This window comes from Danio aesculapii, chromosome 20, assembly GCF_903798145.1.
Source record: "Danio aesculapii chromosome 20, fDanAes4.1, whole genome shotgun sequence".
Classification (NCBI taxonomy): Eukaryota; Metazoa; Chordata; class Actinopteri; order Cypriniformes; family Danionidae; genus Danio; species Danio aesculapii.
Genome location: NC_079454.1, coordinates 39,457,024 through 39,478,452, shown reverse-complemented (window position 1 = coordinate 39,478,452; position 21,429 = coordinate 39,457,024). Strand labels below are relative to the sequence as shown.

The 21,429-nt window shown below is 35.4% G+C and overlaps 1 protein-coding gene across 2 annotated transcripts in view; it reads left to right on the top strand.

Annotated features, from left to right (window-relative positions):
* The first annotated feature begins 5,478 nt into the window (after nt 1-5,478).
* The window catches only part of itpkb (inositol-trisphosphate 3-kinase B), a 70,198-nt gene continuing 54,247 nt past the window's right edge, over nt 5,479-21,429 (top strand). The window contains exons 1-2 of one of the 2 annotated variants that reach the window (XM_056481040.1): nt 5,479-5,691; nt 8,156-9,410. In XM_056481040.1, coding sequence (XP_056337015.1) covers nt 8,346-9,410 — 1,065 coding nt within the window. In that variant the 5' untranslated portion in view covers nt 5,479-5,691; nt 8,156-8,345. Of the gene's footprint in view, nt 5,692-6,533; nt 6,622-8,155; nt 9,411-21,429 lie in introns of those variants that run through there. The other variant, XM_056481041.1, reaches the window with a different exon arrangement.

Here is a 21,429-nt window from a genome sequence, read left to right as displayed (position 1 = left end):
TAATTTTTGTGTATAATTATATAGGTAAAATCAAGGAAATTATTGCATTTTACATTTACATTTATTCCTCGGTGGTTCATTCTGCTGTTGTAACCCCTGATAAATCAGGGACCAAGCCGGTGGAAAATGAATGAATGAATGATTTATTCCCAATAAAATATTTAAATTTTAATATACGTTATGTCTTGGAAAACATAGACACATAGTGGATTTTAATTATAATAAACTTTTAAATGTAAAAGTTAACTGCCTCAAGATATTTCTCTGTTAGGTTAGTTTTTCTTTTCTTTTTTAAGAACCACTATTGTATTGACCAAAACAATCCATAGAGACATTGTAGCATGCGTATAAATGAAATGCTTATTATACATAGGCATATATGTTTTAATGCAGGTTACATGTGCATATTGCCACATATGCCTGGAAGGTATTTATGAATATAATATAATATAATATAATATAATATAATATAATATAATATAATATAATATAATATAATATAATATAATATAATAAGGTGCATTCATTTGGTTTTACCACTGGGTAGAATACATGCCTTTTATATTGTAATTTTGTAAAATGTCAGCACGAAAGCCCAGTTGTTAGTGCACGGACATTTTGTTCAAATCCCGGCTCGATCCTATCCCCTCTCTCTCCCACTTCACTTCCTTTCAACCTACTGTACTGTCAATTAAAAGCAAAATGCCAAAAAGAAATCTTTAAAATAATTAAAATAAAAGAAAATATACATACATACTACTAATAATAATACTAGAAATATATTAAATGCAAATCAGTTTATTTGTATAGTGTTTTTTTACAATAATTATTGTTTCAAAGCAACTTTAAGGTGCACAATATTACAATGCAATCAAATTAAGTTAAAGCTGCAATCAAATATAAGTTAGCTATTATATACAGACATCATTAACCTGCAATTTTATTGCATATAGGCTAGGTGATGTCCATGTGTACATGTTTAATGAAGTGTATTTGTATATTAAGTGTATGTGTTGTCCTCGAAGTCCTCGGTGGTTGGCATCATCTCTTCACAGGTCTTGGATCCCATCAATGTTGCTGCACAGTCTCTAGTTTAGAGGCCTCTGTATGGTCATGCCCAGGGGGAAATAGAGAACAAAGAAAATTATTTTATTCACAAAAAAGAATCCTTGCATATATTTATGTATAATTAAATACAGTAAGTAATTACAGTAAGTACAGTAATTTTCAATTAGCCTTTTATTTATTAAAACATTTTTACTAATTGTACAATTTGTTTGTTTTTTACTTTTCAGTATTTGATTTGATTTTGATTTATTTATTTTTGAACAGAAATATCATACATAAAATATCTTTAACAAAAAATACATTTCAACATGGTCGAAAATGGGGCAGGATGAAGCACAAACTTATTACTTTCCCACCCTGATACAACATAGATTATTTGTCTATTACTTAAACTCATTTCTTCTTTTACTTGTCTCTTGTTTTTACATACATTTAAATATATAGGTAAATCTAAATGAAATTATTTCATCTTAGGGCGATGCCGTGGCGCAGTAGGTAGTGCTGTCGCCTCACAGCAAGAAGGTCGCTGGTTCGAGCCTCGGCTGGGTCAGTTTGCGTTTCTGTGTGGAGTTTGCATATAAAAATATATGCTGGATAAGTTGGCGGTTCATTCCACTGTGGTGACCCCAGATTAATCAAGGGACTAAGCTGAAAAGAAAATGAATGAATATAATATAATATAATATGATATATGATATGATATGATATGATATGATATGATATGATATGATATGATATAATAAGGTGCATTCCTTTGGTTTTACCACTAGATGGAATACATGCCTTATATATTGTAATTTTTAAATACCTCAGATATTACAGTGACTGTTAATATTAACAACATTAACATTATTTTAATAATAAGTAACTTTCATTTATTCATTTGTTTATATAACTGGAAATATCCATTTGTATGTTGAACAATAAAATTTTTAAAACTGCTCAGTTTTATCTTTAGTTCAGTCCACTGTTCTGCCTGTGGGGTAGCTGTCTGGCCTATTAGTTAAAGAAGCCTTCTATCTTGCACATAACTTCATCATATTGATATAGACTAAGCTATAACTTGAAAAATAAACTGAATTTGCAACTGTGTACAATGTAAAAACATTATAATAAATTATACTACGTTATATTATTCTACTAATATATACTGTAAATTATAATGTGAAGCTTTATAAACACAGGTCTGCTTCTGCAAGTGATTTCAATGCAATTCAATGCAACCCATATAGAAATCTGAGATATGGAAATATATGCAAATTACACATATGACACACAAGTTCATATTCGGATTTCACATATATAAAATATGCCAAAATATTGCAATAATTGAGGATCATTTTTTCAACCATTGGAATTACAAATATGTACATAGATGTTCACATGTATATTTATATATGCACAATAAAATGCAAAGTTCCACACAATAAATTCAAGTTGTCTTAACACAAATCAATTAACTTAACAAATTGTGGAATGAAAATTAAACAAGTCCAAAAACAATCTCAAGAATTGTGTTGTTTCAGCTCATTTTAAATATAAGTTGTTTGAACAAGCAGCCAAAATGTGGTTTGTGTGAACATATATAAAACTATAACTAATATATTTGAACATTTGTATTTCCAGTGATTGAATTCTCTCTCTCTCTCTCTCTCTCTCTCTATATATATATATATATATATATATATATATAATATGAACATGGCCATTTTTGCAATATGTTGACATATGTGTGAAATACTAATAGAAACATGTATGTCGTTTATGTAATATCAGATTTCTTTATGGGAACTCTGAAGTATATTTTTGTGCAACCTCTCAGGCTTAGTGGGTAGTTAATTTCCACCGAACTCATTTGTAATTCATACTGTATATCTGAGCTCTGCGACTGCACGGACATGACTTTATAGCCTCTGCAGTTGATAGGGAAATGCTGCTGGAAATGAACTGTGCTGGCTTGAGGGCTCCTGTTATATCCTGAACCTTCGAAAGATCTCAGAGCCAAAATCCATTCTTTGAATTTTATTGTTGAACATTGGTCATGCAGTGGTCACAATCATAGAGGATGGAAAATTAATTTTCATACCACCTATCAGCAGGCCCGTCTCATTCAAATCAGAGTGGCCACTGAAGCATTATATTTTCCATCCACTTTACTCGTGCTTATGACACACTTTCCTTTGTTCGGTGGGGCTGGTCATCTGTGCATCAGAGAGAAAGAAAGAAAATGAGGATGATGTTATCATATGATACTGTACACTGACTGGAAGCTGTATTAGGAATTAATGTGGTAGGTTTATTAATTGTTAGCAGTCTTGGTTGATGAACTGACCTTTCGTTTCTCGGCCTGTTTTTATGATCATAGAGCAGAGAAGAAATTCACACTGAGCTACCAACATCCTTCTACTTTAGTTGGTGAGTCATTCAAACTAAGTATATTTTTTAAAAGATGTTAAAGAAAAGCAACAATTAATAAAATTTATTAATATCAACATATTTAATGTTAATTTTATTTATTGTATATCATATTTATTATATATAATATAGTGTTATACATGAATAATATATTATATATAAGATATATTAGACTTCAAAAGCCTCAATCTCAAAAGTCTCAAAAATTTTGAAATAGCAACTGCTGTTTTTTAAAAAAATCTGCAATGTTTTATTATATATATATATATATATATATATATATATATATATATATATATATATATATATATATATATATATATATATATATATATATATATATATATATATATATACACCCCATTTTGAAAATGATTTTTTTATATTTTAATAAATTTATCTGTTTAATAAATCTGTTTTGTTTAAATGGACCCAAATACATTATATAGTATATATATTCAACACATTATATAAAGGTGAATATATGTATTTAAAATACATATTAAAGAGAACCAAAAACATTACAAAATGACAATTAGAAACTATTATTACGGTTTAATATTATTAGCATTAAAAATTGATAAATAGCCTATTTAAACTGAAAATCATGGATACACACGCATTTTATAATGTAAATTCATATGATACCACCATTATTTAGTAACTAAATAATTTTGTATCCTGATAAAATCATATACATTTACAACATAATTACATAGTAACATAATTATAATTATGTATTAATGTACATCACAGCACAAATATGTGTATATTTACAATATAGCCTACCTATTTACAACATTTAATATATTTTTATATACAGCTTAAGTCAGAATTATTAGCCCCCTTTTAACTTTTTTATTTTTTAAATATTTCACAAATGATGTTTAACAGAGCAAGGACATTTTTGCAGTGTGTCTGATGATATTTTTTCTTCTGGAGAAAGTCTTATTTGTTTTATGTCGGCTAGAATAAAAGCAGATTTTAAGGTCAGGGGCGATGCAGTGGTGCAGTGTGTAGCGCTGTCGCCTCACAGTAAGAAGGCCGCTGGCTCGAGCCTCGGCTGAGTCAGTTGGCGTTTCTGTGTGGAGTTCGCATGTACTCCCTGGGTTCGTGTGGGTTTTCACCGGGTGCTCCGGTTTCCCCCACAGTCCAAAGATATGAGGTACAGGTGAATTGGGTAGGCTAAATAGTGTATGAGTGTGAATGGATGTTTTCCAGAGATGGGTTGCAGCTGGAAGTGCATCCGCTGCGTAAAACATGTGCTGGATAAGTTTGTTCATTCCGCTGTGGCGACCCCTGATTAATAAAGGAACTAAGCCGAAAATGAATGGATGAATTTTAAGGTCAAAATTATTAGCCCCTTTAAGCTATATATTTTTTCGATAGTCTACAAAACAAAACATAGTCATACAATAACTTGCCTAATTACCCTCTCCTGCCTAGTTAACCTAATTAACCTAGTTAAGCCTTTAAATGTCACTTTAAGCTGTATAGAAGTGTCTTGAAAAATATCTAGTCAAATATTACTGTCATCATGGCAAAGATAAAATAAATCAGTTATTAGAAATTAGTTATTAAAACTATTATGTTTACAAATGCGTTGAAAAAAAATCTTCACTCCGTTAAACAGAAATTGGGGAAAAAATAAACAGGTGGGCTAATAATTTAGGGGGGCTAATAATTCTGACTTCAACTGTATATAATACAGCTATTTTCTGGGCTTCTAATTAAGGTCCAAAGAAACTTCAGTCAAATTTGCAATAGATGCAAATTTTTGATTGCAGACTGGGAAAAAAATCTGCAAAAATCTACAGCAAAAAAGGTAATAAAAATAAGGTAATAAAACAGTGTGTTTCTCTACTGGGCTGAAGTCTTAAAACAATCAAGTCTTATTCTTCCCCTTGTGCTCAATGTGCGAAAAAGCTCAGGGAGGCTCTGCCTGTTCCGTTGAATTCAGACTCACTGTCATTTTAACTTCCTTCCTGCCTTTTGTACATTAAACAAACATACGGCTCCGGCGCGACGTGTCGAACAGTTCGAGCGACATTCTAGAACGTTTAGAATTATTTAAACTGCAGAAAGAACTTTTGGAATGTAACAGCAAAGGAACAACAGGAGTTATCATTCTGCTACGTGTCCCGAATTCGTGAATACGCGCTTCAGCGACTATTTAAACAACAGCGTCTGCAACAAGGAGACTTGTAGGTAAGCATCCGACTTCGCTCTGACATGCCGCGAAAGTTCACTTTTATGAAAGATTTACATGAAGGAGGAGAGCTCAAATAGCCAGACTCAACCATTCGGCTTCAGGAACTGTATGTACTGTAGAGAGTAGCCGAGATCTCAAGTTTTGTTTAGGGTATTCAATGCAAGCGTTTTCTATTCGAGGTTGTGATAACAATAATGCATGCTGCCGACACGGATATTATGAAAACTGACTAAAACATAATGTGGATATATATGAACGTCCATTATGAGTGAAATGTGTATGTGTCTGAATGCATATGAATGTGTTCCACCTCTGCAAGAACTGAGATTAAGTTTTCTTTGTATCATAGTGACGTCACTCTTCTTATTATTTATGTATTTCTCTACTCAGTGTAGTTCTCTTCTTCTTCTTCTTGGAATAACAATGTGACAAATGTTTCTACTGAGTTCATAAGAGAGTCACCACGTGTTTTCCCCATCTCATTCAAATTCAGTGAATGCCAGAGAGTGGGCAGTTCAGTGAAGGGCTTTTATTGAGATGCTTTAAAGCTTCTCAAGAGTCATATTAACCCTCTACTGGTTTATAATCATCTTCGGTGATGATTGGAAGCACACTTACATTGAAACACAAAGTGTAAGTGTTTCACCAGTGGTGTGGGATGTCTCAAGATGCATTTGAATAGTCAGTGCAATAAAGAACCGTTAAAAATCACTTAAAAGGGAGGTGGTTGTGTTAAATGAGAGGAGGTGCATTCCACCCTTGACCTCTCCCCCTTCGAGTTAAAATGCAGGGCACAATCGGTTCATCCAACCTGACTTTTTAGTCAAAGCATGTGATGTTTAGCTGGACTCTATATGAAAGATATTACTATTAAATACAACATCCTGAAGGCGTGGGTGTTTTCATTTGTTTCTGGTTGCTAGAAGGTGAGTGTTTAGGAAAATTCTATATTTGCAGAAATCTGTTGCTGCTTTTTTTGGGGTGTGTTGGCTCTCAGATCATTTGCCTCGGCTGTCAAAATAATTAGAACCACTTGGAAAACTTGCAGGAAACTGTTCTGGTTCATTATGAAATCATTTGGCGGAGCATTTGACTTAATCGAATTTCAATGCACCAGTTAAACGAAACTTTTTCCCATGTCGTAGCTTTTGCTATAAAAGGAAGCAGATAATTGATACCTCACGGACTGTTTTGTCCTTGAGATCCTCAGATGTTTAACATCAGAGGGGTTGAGGCCTTACAACGATCACTGTTGGCAGAGTAAAAAAAGTGCTTCGGTATTTTTGTGGTATCTGAGAATTAATCTTAACAATTATCTTTTCGTTTACAGTCTAGCAAGACAAACTGAATGTGATATAATTGTAATGGTATGTGTAATATTATTTTTGTGTTGTACTGTATTACATCATTGTCTTTTCCAGGCAAAGACATAAAAGTTCTTGAATGTCTCTTTGTATGTGCTTTTATGTTGCTATAAGAAGTAATAATGTGTTGACAACACTGGCTGAATTAGCAAAACGGTGTGATTTTGATTAAATAAGACACAAGACTAGAAGCAACACTTAAACATTGCCATGAGAAAAATAAAGTTTTCGCCAAAATATCAAAACCGTTTCTAATTTTTTATTGTGTAAGCAAGCATTTTACAGTGCTTTAAAAATAGTCAAAATGTCTCTGTTAATGTTTTCAAACTATTATATTTGATTTACCAAAATTACACAAATGCCAGTTTCACATCTGTCACATCCATGACGAAGATTTTTCCTCATAAATGCAAAAAATGTCAAATAAAAGAAATTCAATCGTTTTTGTTCTATAGTCAGCCAACTCTTATCCTTTCCATTAGCATTATGTCTTTTGGGTTGTGTAGTTTAATTCACAGAATTACTACAAAGTATGTTGTACACTGTAATCTCGCTGACTTTTTTGGTCACATCCATAACGCATGTTTATTTTCCTCATTTAAAATATTAAAAATGTTTACAGACTGATATTTTTCTGATCCCAAAAGTCTGTGGTTAGTTGTTTTGAAAAATATAAACAGATGTTTCATTATAATGTTAATACACACTTCCTCTGTGTATTTATGTATTTAGTTTTTACAGCAAATGTCACATCCATAATGCTGGAATAGCTCGTTTTGATGTTACATAGCAGAGGCAAACAGAAACATCCTGATAGCCATCAAAACCAACACAATCATATAAACCTTTTGTGAGCAGCAGAAGGCATTTATAGACTAATTCTGTCTGTACTCCATGAAAATTATTTAATGTTCAATAATGTGAGCACGATAATCAACCCAAGGCACTTTTGCATTTCTGAAATACTTTTACATTTACTGAAATTATTCAGGCAGTCTTGCTTGTTATAAAATCCATCACATTCACTTTTGTGCACAACAGTACTTCAACTATTAAAAGAGCATATGCTTTTTACATCTTTTGTGCTTTTTTTCAGAACTCTGCTTAGCATGAACCAGTGGTGGATATAATATGTGATTGAGGAAAGGAGTCTGGGATAGTATTTTGGTATTCTACATGTCAGTTTTCCTTTTGTTCCTCCCAATGATGGTTAGGTCCAAAGGCCAGTGGACCTTGGATGAATAAACCTAAATGGGAGCAAAAACGGACAGGTCCAGCCTGCCACTATGGCAGCTTATGCTCTGAACAGCTTGATAATGATGAACCCCAACAACCTGACCGATAAGAACAGCCCTCGGACAGGAAGGCCTGTGCTCCCAGTACCCAGTCGTTCAACATTCAGCCCACCTCTGGGTGGCAGCGGAAGTCCCTATAGCCCAGGCAGCCTGAGCCCTGGCTCTGCAGGAAAGTCCTTTGTCTTCCCAACAAGTTCTGGTTCCAGTTGTCATAGAGCACTTTCACCATGTCGAAGGCCGGAATCGCTGGGTGTGCATGTGGGAAGTCGTGTGCGGAGACTCAGTGGGTCAGGACTGGAGGACGAACAGGAGAACGAAGAGCGACGTGTTGCTCTGCAACTTGAACGCAACAAGGAACTGCAGAATGTGGGGGTAAACAAGAAGGTGGGCCTGTTTGAAGCCCAAATATCAGCTCGGGCTTTAAGTCGAGAGGTTCATCGAAGCCCGCAGATTTCTAAAAAAACTCCCCATTATTTTGCCCCTGACCAACTTTCCAACCTTAGCTTGAACCCAGAGGAAACACTTGCAACACAAAACAAGGATCACTCAACAGGGATCCCCAAAGAACTGCAAAATGGAAAGCGCTTCTCCGGCACGGAGGAGGGGCTGCAGGTCAGCGGTGAAGAGAAGGACGGGGCCGACCCAAATACAGAAGAGGGCGGCCCACATAAGAGTACATCAGCTGGAACTAAGAGCGATGACAGCCTTACCGACAATCACTCCAGGACTTCATCAGAGGCCAATGACTGCTCAGCATCTTGGACCAAGACATGTTTGACAAAGCCAGGAGCTGAGCCAACAACCCAGGCAGAGCCTGACGGGGTAAGTCCAGAGTTGGGCTCCATCCCCACTGTCATTATTACGGACGACGGTATGGAGGTCAGTGGGGAGGTAAAAGAGGCTGAGGTTAGTCCTCAAACTAACAGAACCCTGAGGAAGCTCTCCTCCTCTTCTGCCTCATCAACGGGATTCTCCTCTTCCTGGGAGGAATCAGAGGACGACATCTCCAGTGACCCAGAGCGGTCCCCAGCCTTTCTGCAGACACAACAGAAAGCGGTAAGTCCATCTGTTATATTTTTAAGTTGCAGTTTAAAGGGAACTTGTACAGTGACAAGCTGCTGTAGCCCTAAAGGTATAATTTTGGCACATTTTTCTTGGGAATGCATTGAAAGTCAGAAAGGATCAGGACTTGATCCAGTTCCACATGACGATAACAGGTCTTTATGTGTAAAGCACCAAGCTATGCTCTGTGCCACAGTTCAGACGACAAGCAGTTATGTTAATTCAATCACTCTGATCTGTAGAAGACAGTAGTTTGATTGGTTTCCAATTTGCAGCAGCAAATTACACAGTAATCCAAAGTGATTAATAACGCAGTTAAGATAAACATTTTGTCAGTTCATGCGTTTCCAGGGAATCAAATGTGACTGCCATGCTTTACTTTTTGAATTTCAGGAATACCTGTGAAATGGGATGTAGCTTTTAGATGTCTGTAGATTTTAGATGTCTGCAGAAGGCAGAGTGTAGAGGTAGGTGTAGAGAAACATGCTATATTCAGTGCCAAAGGTCTGACGACATGCCCTTAAGTTAATTCAATCACTCCGATCCATAGGAGACAGTGGTTTGATAGTTTTCCAATTTAGGGCAGCAAATTTCATTTCAGCATTTAACTGACTCCGTAATCTAAAGTGATTTACACCACATTTAAGGTATACATTTCCTGGCATGCATGACCTTGGTAATGCAAGTCCAATCCTTTAATGTTTGAGCTACAGGAATCCATATAAAATGTGATACTACTTTTTAGATGTCTGTAGATTTGGTGACATAGATTTTACCTTGATTTGATATTCTATACAGTCCCACAATTCATGTTGTGTATTCTCGACATCCGTCAGCGCTTTTACACTGTCCTTGTGCTTTCCTGCTCTGGGCTCGTCTGTATTCACCCTGAGTAACTGTTGACATTCTCACATACAAAGGTACTTCTGTGTCCTGCTGTCAGATGGACTTTTTACTCTGACTTTAGTTGGCCGCCCTTTAAACAAAGTACAAAAGCAGAGCGAGGAACAAATAACCGTGTATTAAGTTAGAAACAGCTCAACATATTCATACTCTCATTTTCCTGATATGTTACATGGACTATTTCACCTGTACGGCAAGTCTCTTTATTAGCTTTTCAAATAAAAACCTTCGTTTTGATATGGAAATCTGATAGTCAACAGCATTAGCAGTTCCATTGAACTCATTAGCCTATACAATCATGTCCTGTAGAAGTGACACGTGTGACGCTTTGTCTAAGGAGTTACGCTTGTCTCTGTGGCTTGTTTGCCCTAGTGAGAATGTGTGGGTCCGCCTATTAAGCCATGTCGCGTTTCCAGGCTCATCAAGAGACCCTGTGGCCAGCCTGCTGTTACAGAGGAGTCATTGTTTAGACATGGATGTCACACAGTCCTCCAGCCTCACACTAAGTTGCAGAATAATGTGGCTCTGCTCGCCACACAAGCAGATCACTTTATGTGACGTCTGTTCCCTGTAAACAGACAGCGGAGGAGAGCAAACATCCTATTGTACCATCTGGAGGAATGATAGTGCTCATAAAAACTGTTTAACTATTCACAGTGATCATAGGATTGAAATTACTTGATAGCCTTGAACTTCTGTGATGAAATCTTCGTTGTTCCCGGACATTTACAATGGGATGACTTTGGTTTTGGAGGGCAGTTGTATTATGTGACCTGCATGTCAGTGAATGGTCTATTAAAGTGAGCTTTATTGCTGACTTTATGGGGCAGATAAGGTCACTCTAGTGTAGAATTAATGCTTTCCAGTCTTGCACGTGTTGAATAATAAGGATTTGTAAAAACATACCCATAAGGGTTGTGTCACAGAAGTCGATTTATCAGTTGATTCGATTTTTTTTTCAGTATTTTGACTGAACACTATAGAGATAGACAGGAAACATTAGGAAAGGTGAACAGGGCCAGGAAATGAGCCAGGATTTAGACCTCGGGTCACCTGAGGTGCAGCTGGGCAATATTTTGAGGTCTGCCCACATGATTATGGGTCCAAAAACAAGTTTTGAGAAACAAGTTTCCATGCCCTCGATTACATTCTGTTTTGCTCCATCTAGCTATTTTTGAACATAACAACATTGCATTTAGAACATAAAAGCCCCCCTTTAGAGATTGGTCTAAACAGTGAAAGGTTAACTTGACATCATAAAGATGATACAGGGGGTTTCCTTACTCTACAGTGCCGTAAAACAGAGGCCCAGGTTCATGGCAGTTCAAGGTCACATCCCAATACTATTCTGTCTCTCTTTACTATGTTGATCACTTTCCATGCACGTGGCTATATATACGTATTATATACACTTACAGTCCACTTTATTAGGTACACCTGTCCAACTGCTCATTAACGCAAATTTCTAATCAGCCAATTACATAGCAGCAACTCAATGCATTTAGGCTTGTAGACATGGTCAAGACCATCTGCTGCAGTTCAAACTGAGCATCAGAATGGGGAAGAAAGGTTATTTAAGTGACTTTGAATGTGACATGGTTGTTGGTGCCAGATGGACTGGTCTGAGTATTTCAGAAACTGCTGATTTACTGGGATTTTCATGCACAACCATCTCTAGGATTTAAAGAGAATAGTCAGAAAAAAGAAAATATCCAGTGAGCGGCAGTTCTGTGCCCATCTTCTGATGGCTACTTCCAGCAGGATAACGCACCATGTCATAAAGCGTGAATCATCTCAGACTAGTTTCTTGAACATGACAATGAGTTCACTGTACTCAAATGGCCTCCACAGTCACCAGATCTCAATCCAATAGAGCACCTTTGCAGTGTCATCTCTGACAAACCTGCAGCAACTGTGTGATGCTATCATGTCAGTATGGATTAAAATCTCTGAGCAATATTTCCAGTACCTTGTTGAATCTATGCCAGTTTTAAGGCCAAAATGGGGTCCAGCCTGGTACTAGAAAAGTGGCCGGTGTGTGTATATTTAGATAATAACATTAGATAAGCCTTTAATATTGTATATTTTGCTCACTTTAGCTCATTTTAGTGTATGATGACCAAGATAGGTGACTTTAGTTAAGGGTCCCTGCTCTATTTTATCTAAACCACCTTTTTCCTACATTCCACTTAAGAAAGTGAATTTTGGGAGAAACTTTTGTTAAGATTTTTGTTTTAAATTTGACACTAAGAATGCAATAATAATCAATAGCAAAAACAGAGTACAGTGAGGTGACATTTTTCTCCTCACTTTTAAATAAAAACATCAGAAACAAGCTTAAATTGCTATCAGCAGACAATGAGTTTTTTTTATCAGCAGCAATACATTCATTCATTTTTCTTCGGCTCAGTCCCTTTATTCATCAGGGGTCACCACAGCGAAATGAACTGCCAACTTATCCAGCATATGCTTTGCACAGCGGATGCCCTTCCAGCTGCAACCCAGTACTGGGAAACATCCATACACACTCATTCACACACTACGGCCAATTTAGTTGATTCAATTCCCCTATAGCGCATGTTATTGGACTGTGGGGGAAACCGGAGCACCCGGATGAAACCCACGCCAATATGGGGAGAACATGCAAACTCCAGCTACCTTCTTGCTGTGAGGTGATAGTGCTTACCACTGTGCCACCATTTTGCCTCAGCAGCAATATTATGCCTTAAAATATTATATTATTGTTTATAAGCTGCAGTATGTAATGTTTGCTGCTGTTGTGGATAATAGATAAAACTGCATCCTTCCCTTAGAAGAACACATACGTGGAGCTCTTTTTAGAGATGACAAGTCATGCAGATACTCTTCACAGCAGAGAAATGGCACGACTGATCGAAATAGTCCCATTACCTAAATGATTTTTATAGGCTAACCATAGTGATTCAGGTTAATGCAGACAGATTCATAATGTAATTGCTCATTAGATAATAAAACATATGTTTTCCAAAATAAGTTACATATTGCAGCTTTAAATTTGACCATATTGCAAAACATGCATGCATGTCATATTTATCAACACTTTTCTATCTTTATCTGATACACTGCTAGATATTTCAGAGTGCTTTCCCTCATTTTGACAGATAAATGCTGTATTTTTCCACTTTAGAAATAGCATTTACCATAAACACGGATTATAGAGATTATAAGGAAGTTAAAAAAGGAGAAAGTTATGTTTTGAAGTGCTGTGTGAAATACATGAGTGATGAGCACTACTTTCTAAATGAATTGTCTTTAATTTATTGTATATACTGTCAGTTGTCCGTACAGTGAACTAAAAAGAAAAACAAATCAGCAAGTACAGAACACAGCTTGTGGACTGAAAATAGATTCTGTTACAGATGTTCTTGTGATATCAATGTCACAAAAATAACAACTGTTATATAATGTCCCTACCCTAACAGGTAAAAATAAAGCATGATGGAAAATGTCGAGCTCTTTCAGTCAAAACTGACAGATAAGATTGATTTGTAGAGCTGCCTTATTATTTGAAATGACTCGTTTCCGTCATCTTGATTGACGGCTCTCCAAACCAGAAATGTCACTATATAAAAGGTGAACTGACATAGTTTAGTGAACGGCTTACATTAAGGAAAGAAGTTTACATTTTTTTAAATAAAAGGATTATACAGTATAATGACACTTGCAATAGTATGTATTATGCTAGTTAGATATGTTAGTTTAAGAAATAATTGTTAACCCGCAATATGCCAATACAAAAAATAAAATACATAAAATTAAAATAAAATCAAAAACCAATTTCAGTCATTATCTTTGGCATGTGATAGGCCAGATTAACATGTGAAAATGATGTTAGAATCCAAGCATGAACACCTCTGCAAATACAACATGCAGTACAACATCTGCAAGTACAACATCTGAATATTCTTAAAGACGCTATAGATGCACTGCTTCAATATATTAATGTGTTCCCTGATATCTACATAGTAGATATGTGGTCTAGGTAAATTAAAAACGTCTCCTGAAACAGTTTTATATGCTCATTTATATACACAGAAATGACCCCTATAATGAAAGGCTCGCTTTTGACCATATTTGGAACAGTAGTGAATATTACTGAGCTCTGCTTTGATGCTCTGCGGCTGTATTAGTGCCTGACATTTGCTCTCTCACGCAGACACATACACACACATGAAATTTAATCATACTTTAGTTCAAAAAATATTTCAACAAATTGAGTCGAGACCTTGTTAACAATCTTTCAACTGAAGTGATGGAGAGGTTTATTTTAGCTAGAAGTGAGATATCTTTATGCCACCAGAATAACCTTCCCCCCCCTGTCGCATTGTGGATGAAATATAGGCTTAATTCTAAATATAATTTAAAAAAAGGGTTTGACAGAGATGTATACAGAGTTGAATTTTGTGGTTTTAATGTATATGAAAACAGCTGTTTGTTGCCTCATTACAAATACGTGGGCAAATTTCACCATATACATGTTAAACTAACGAAACATTCAGTTACAGACAGAGGTGCTGAATACATTTATAATCCGTTTTTTTCTTGAATTTTGCATTTTGACAATGAGCTGTGATGAGAATAAATACTCCAAGCTTGGTAGCATTAACTGAAAGCTCTCGTTACCAAAATAAAAGTTTTTTTTTTTTATTGTCCCATACATAGAGTGTTTAATACAAGCTTAGCTCAACTTAAAAATACAACATAGGCTCATTCTGAAAACGTACCCCTATATACATTTCTGGAGATCACGAATTATGTAGCCAGAAGTATGTATGGCTGCATTTTATCTTTAAAATTAACGCTATAGGGCGGCATGACGCTGTTCCTTTTCGCGATTACCAACTGACTGCTTACCTTCATGTAGATGGCTTTTCCGCTGTTTCCAGTTTGTCCAGTAGCCGGCCACATATGTTGGAGGATGTCGCAGAGACAACGGGGTTTGAGTGTGGCGAAGAATTGTTCCACAAAGGAGGAAAACCAAAAACAAAACCCAAAAAATTTAATTAACAAGTAAATAATAAGGTGACAATGTGATCAAATCTGAAAACAAAAATCAGGCGAGGGCTTTTCCTTTCCGATTTTTTCTTGAAAACAATGGCAGTTGAGTTTAGGGAAGTAGGCGGGCGCTGGTCAATGGGGCTTTTTAAAACACTATCGGTTGGGTTTAGGGAAGGAGGAGAGTGGGTCAGTTGATCAGTCAGTCAGTTTACAGCGGCCTCTGTTCGATTAACGCAAGAAGAGCAGGCGTGAATGGCACTGGTGAGAGAAATTTGAGATCTCAAAAAGCGTACACAACAGCCTCTGGCAAAACAAAAACTGCAAAAAAACTCCTGGGACATATTTGCCGCTCTCCAGAAATGTATATAGATATGTATACGTAATCAGAATGAGCCTGGGTTGTAAAAATAAGGGTAACAAATATTAAAATCATAGCGTTGTGGCCAATCAAATGCTGCCTGTAGTGCGCATATTAATTTTCTCGATTGGCCTGTTTTAACTGGATTTGAGAACAAGGAAACAATGGTATTTGAACTAATGGTATGTCATTTTTACTGACTGAAATGTAAGGGCTACTGAACTCTTATTATTCAGCTATGCCTAGGTAAATCTAGTTTTTTTAATTCTATGGCACCTTTAAAAAGCATTCTAAGTTTGAATAAAAATTCATTATTCACAGTAATTTGAAGTACGAACAACTGTATTATTGACACAGCTGTCAACTCCCATTTTTTTTTCTAGGATTCTCCTGTATTTTACCATTCTATCCCGTTTAAATATTTTCCCGTATTTCTCCTGTATTTTTAAAATTTCTATGAAAAGTGAAAGTATCATCAAAGAGCCGATCTCAAATGAGATATAATGGCAAAAGGTGTTCAAGTGAATTTTTCTTTCGCTTTATATTGGCTTGAAAGCATGTTGAAATTAATATTAAAACAGATGAATCACGTAATTTCCATTAAAGCTATGCATCAACCGTCGTCCTTCATATGGAACTTCTGAATCAGTAACAGTGCTGACTGACGGACGCGCTCTGTGAAGACACTGTTCTCAGATCAGCTTCTGTACACGCGATTTGAGTATGAGCGAATGTGGACACTTTAGGATTTAGGTGTGTTTTTAAACGTACAAATACCCTTAATAATATGTAAACATGTCCGTTCTGGCGTGTTTTATTTTAAACACAAATAATTTTGTCGTAAATGTGCATAAACAGTTATGAATTGACTCAAATGCTTTCATTATAGATCTGTGGACTCTTAAAGGGACACCTCAGTTATCAAACAAAACACTGGCTCAAAATGAGAGATTAGCTGCTCTTCGCTAAATAACTAATAACTGTAATCAAAATTTAAATCATATCTGTCAATATTGGGATGTGAAAATAAGGGATATGTCAACCATAATAAGGGATACCCACCCCCCCCACCCCCCCAAAAAATCCCAAATTAATAAATATGTTCTTCTGGAGTTTTTGTATTTGTAAATAAACAGTTAAATGGTCAATAATGTGTTTTATTATTATTATTTACAAAAAATAAAAATAAATTGCATACATTAGCAGCAAATAAATTAGCAAACAGTTCATCTTATTAAAATGAATAGCTATTATAAAGAAACAGAATCAAGTTATCAAATCTCAATCTTTTCTTCACTGTATGACTTACACATTCTGATTAAAGATCAATGAAGGAATCTCATTTATTTAGATTTTTTGTTTGATTACATTAAATAACAGAGGTGTCACTTTAAAAAGGCACACATCTAACATTATAATGAAAGCATTCGATTGCTTTCCTACCTTTTTATGCTCATTTAGGACGAAATTAGTTGTGTTAAAAAAAAAAACCCTGACCAAGATCGACATGTTTAGATGTTATTATTATTAATTGTGCATATGTCTGTTCAAACACGCACCCAAAACCCAGAATTTTGCTCCGATTCAAATCGCGTGTACAGAAACCGTTTGAAAAACGGCGTCTATGTATGATGTACTGAGCGCATCAGCTGACAGTCACGCACCGCTATATGTTTTGAGGACTGTGTGGGAGGGGTGACGGCGCCTTTAATGAAAATGAAGGAAATCGCTCCGTTTTTATATTTATTTCAGTGTTTTCATGCCTAAATATAATGAAAGCACAGAGCAGACTCATATTTAAGAGCAAGGGGTGGTCTCTGGTGGTTTGGCGGTATTGGTATAGGGAGGATCGGCTCTTTAAGGTTTATTGCCATCCTTCAGAGAAAGACAAAAAAAAAATGGGAGAAATATGGGAAAATACCTTTACGGGATGATAGCGGGATAGAACTGTAAAATACAGGAGAATCCCAGGAAAAACAGGAGGGTTGACAGGGATTTAAATACAGAATAAAAGTAAATGAGATTTTATGACTTGATTTAATTTCTGTATAGGCCATCGATATAGGCCAAACCTTTTTTTATTTAAAATTTTCTAATGTTCGTTATGTATTATATTACTTGAAGTTTATTTCCTCCCCATATTTGTAATGGTTTCAGCTAGGTTTATATACAATAAAACTGCTCTGAATTAACAGATTAAGCAGTTTGGGGTCATGTTTTGAGAGTTCTTCTGGGTAGGTTTGAAGGTTTTTTGTTTATTATGGGGTGGTGGGGAGGATGGGGGGGGGGGGGGGGGGGGTGTATCCCGTATTTTTATATCCTAATGTTGACAGGTATGATTATTGAATATAAGCACATGCTTATACACATCAGTTACATAACAAATTAAAGAAAAAGGAAAACATGAGAAGACATCTTATAACTCCTTTTAAGCGTTGAATCTCCATGGGAGGCATCACAAGAACATCACAAGGAAGTGTTTATAAAGCTTTATCACGCTAAAAGTTGCAAGACAGATGCGCTCAGTGATTTCACTCTTTCATCCAAAACAGGTTTATCTCACATTTCATGCTTGGGCTTTACCTCTCCCCACTCGCAGTAACACAGTCTGGGCTGATATTCACAAGCAATACATATATCTTTGTTCATTGTACACTACAAACATTTGCAGCGTTGTTGTTTTGTGGGTCGCACCAGGCCTTCGGAAAAACTGAACAAGTGATAAAGCCCACCAATGTGTTATCAGTGCTTTCGGGTCAAATAATTGACCCAGAAAAGTTTCCAGTGGGCTTGCCTTTTAAGTGCTAATGGCGGTGCGTTGTGGTTTAGTCGCTGCTAATTACGTCCCATGCGCTTAGCAGAGGGGATCCCTCAAGCTCGGCTCTCACACACACACTGCAAACTCATAGACTTTTTTGGAGCTCCAGATATTTTCATAGCACAGAAAGTGAAACTATAAAAACTATGAGTTTCCGAAGACATACTGTACTATTTTTATGCACTTCTTCCTTGTAAGGAAGGTGTGTCGTGAGGATGTGTGTGTTTTGGGAATGCCCCTGGACTGGTTGTTACGTGTGTAAAAATTTGCTCATTAAGATTAAGTATAGATGTGCAAAAAATGTTTTTCCTGCTGCCTCAACTCAGCTTTCTAAAAGTGTTTGTGTGTGTGTGTGGCACATGTTTGTGTCATACAAGCTGTGCTATAAATGTACACACAAAAACACTTTTTTCTCGAGATGTTGTGTATTGTAATATAAAAAGTTCATCAAAATAAATATGAAGTATTAAAAATAGAATAAATGACTTGATTTACATTTTTTGCTAAATTATGTCCACATCTTGTCCAAAAAAGATCAGTTAGAAGTAGAGCTGCATGATACTCGAAAAACTGACAGCAATATTTAGTTTATTTTGTGATATACAGTTGAAGTCAGAATTATTAGCCACCTGTTGAATTTTTTTTTTGCTTTTTAAAATATTTCCCAAATGATGTTTAACAGAGCAAGGACATTTTCACATTTTTTGTCTGATAATATTCTTTCTTCTGGAGTAAGTCTTATTTGTTTTATTTCGGCTAGAATAAAAGCAGCTTTTAATAAAAGGTAAAAATTATTAGCCCCTTAAAGCTATATTTTTTAGATAGTCTACAGAACAAAACCATTGTTATACAATAACTTGCCTAATTACCCTAACTAGCCTAGTTAACCTAGTTAAGCCATTGAATGTGATTTTAAGCCGTATCGAAGTGTCTTGCAAAATACCTAGTTAAATATTATTTACTGTCATCATGGCAAAGACAAAATAAATCATTCATTCATTCATTTTCTTTTCGGCTTAGTCACTTTAATAATCAGGGGTTGCCACAGCGGAATGAACCACCAACTTATCCAGCACATGTTTTACGCAGCGGATGCCCTTACAGCTGCAACCCATCTCTGGGAAACATCCATACACACTCATTCACACTCATACACTACGGACAATTTAGCCTACCCAATTCACCTGTACCACATGTCTTTGGACTGTGGGGGAAACCGAAGCACACGAACGCAGGGAGAACATGCAAACTCCACACAGAAACGCCCTGAGCCGTCAGTCTCCACTTATGCATATCATATTTCAACGTTTTATTCCTATCTATATGCTAATGTTTATACAGAGAGATATGTTCGTAAACAATGTACCTCATTATATACACAATACATTTTATTCAGCAAAAAAACAAAACGTGAATTTTTAGTAAATAAACATTTTCTGAATTATGGAAGGATGAAAAGAGATTCTCAAAACACCAAAACTTAGACTCTAATGTCAATAAAACACATTAACAAACACACACACATACCCCCACAAACAGAAAAAAACAAGAATTTGGAACCTGACCAAGCAATGTTAGGACTTTTTATGCAGAGTTATACATAACATTTTAGAAAACATAATAAACATGCATTATTTTAATAGAATTAATTACTACAATTAATAATATAACCAATGAACAGGAGAGGTTGATTAATATTAATAATAGCATTATATACAGCCTACATGCAGTGTTGGGGAAAGTTACTTTAGAAAGTAATGCATTACAATATTGAGTTACTCCCCAAAAAAGTAACTAGTTACGTTACTTAGTTACTTTTTATAGTAGGTAATGCGTTGGGTTATTTTGAGCTACTTTTGTTTTACTTTTTATTACCTGACCGAAGATTGATCTCCTTCAGAACTTGTTTTTCTGTCTTTTTTAATGGAGGAGTTCTGCAATTAACAATGCACTGTATAAACACCTTCATTTACCTTTAAAAAACACATCAAAAAATATTTTAGGATAATGTTATCTGAGATCTTCCTTACCCCAGAACTATGCCGTATAAACAGATTATTGAAAGTTAAAAATTTGTCTTAAAAAGTCAAAATCACTGTCCATTGAGACAATCCCCTTGTCCTTTTCCTCGATGTGTTCAAAATAAGGAACACATTCTCTCATTGACTGCATGATTCATTGTGACTACTTTAATATTATTTCAGCAATTTTTTTAAAAAGCTAATTAATGAAACTAAAAAGTAACTCGCATTACAGTTTCAAAAAAGTAACTTAAATATTATTACTTATTTTTGAAAAGTAATGCATTACTTTATTAGTTACTTATAAAAGTAGTATTATAACATAACTTGCATTACTTATAATGCGTTACTCCCAACACCCCAAACCACAATACTGTTATTATTAACATTGTTATTAATTATATGCATGGAATTAATTTACTATTACACTATTCTTTTTATATACTTAAGGTAAGCCTTTTGGAAACCTCTGCTTTATTGCAGAGTTATTATAGTTTAAAAAAATTATTTTTTCTTCTTTTTTTTTAAAGTAAGATAAATGTTAACTGATTACTAACAATTTACTAAACTAAAGAATCTACTAAAATTAAACACTTTCGAAATACAATGAAATGTTTTAATTTCCATGTATTTAAACTAAAACAAAACCTTTACCATAAACAGACATACAAGTAATTCAAATGAAAACAGAAAGAACACTGCCTATATGAGGATATTCACCTGCAGAGTCTTGCATTCAAAGCACAAATTGCACAATTGCTCAGCTATTAAGACTACTCATCATTGTTTATCTTTTCAAATGTCCTTCCTGCTGCCTCACGTTTGCAATGCACTGTTGTTGTAGTTTATGAGGTAAGCTAAGCTCTATTAATGAGG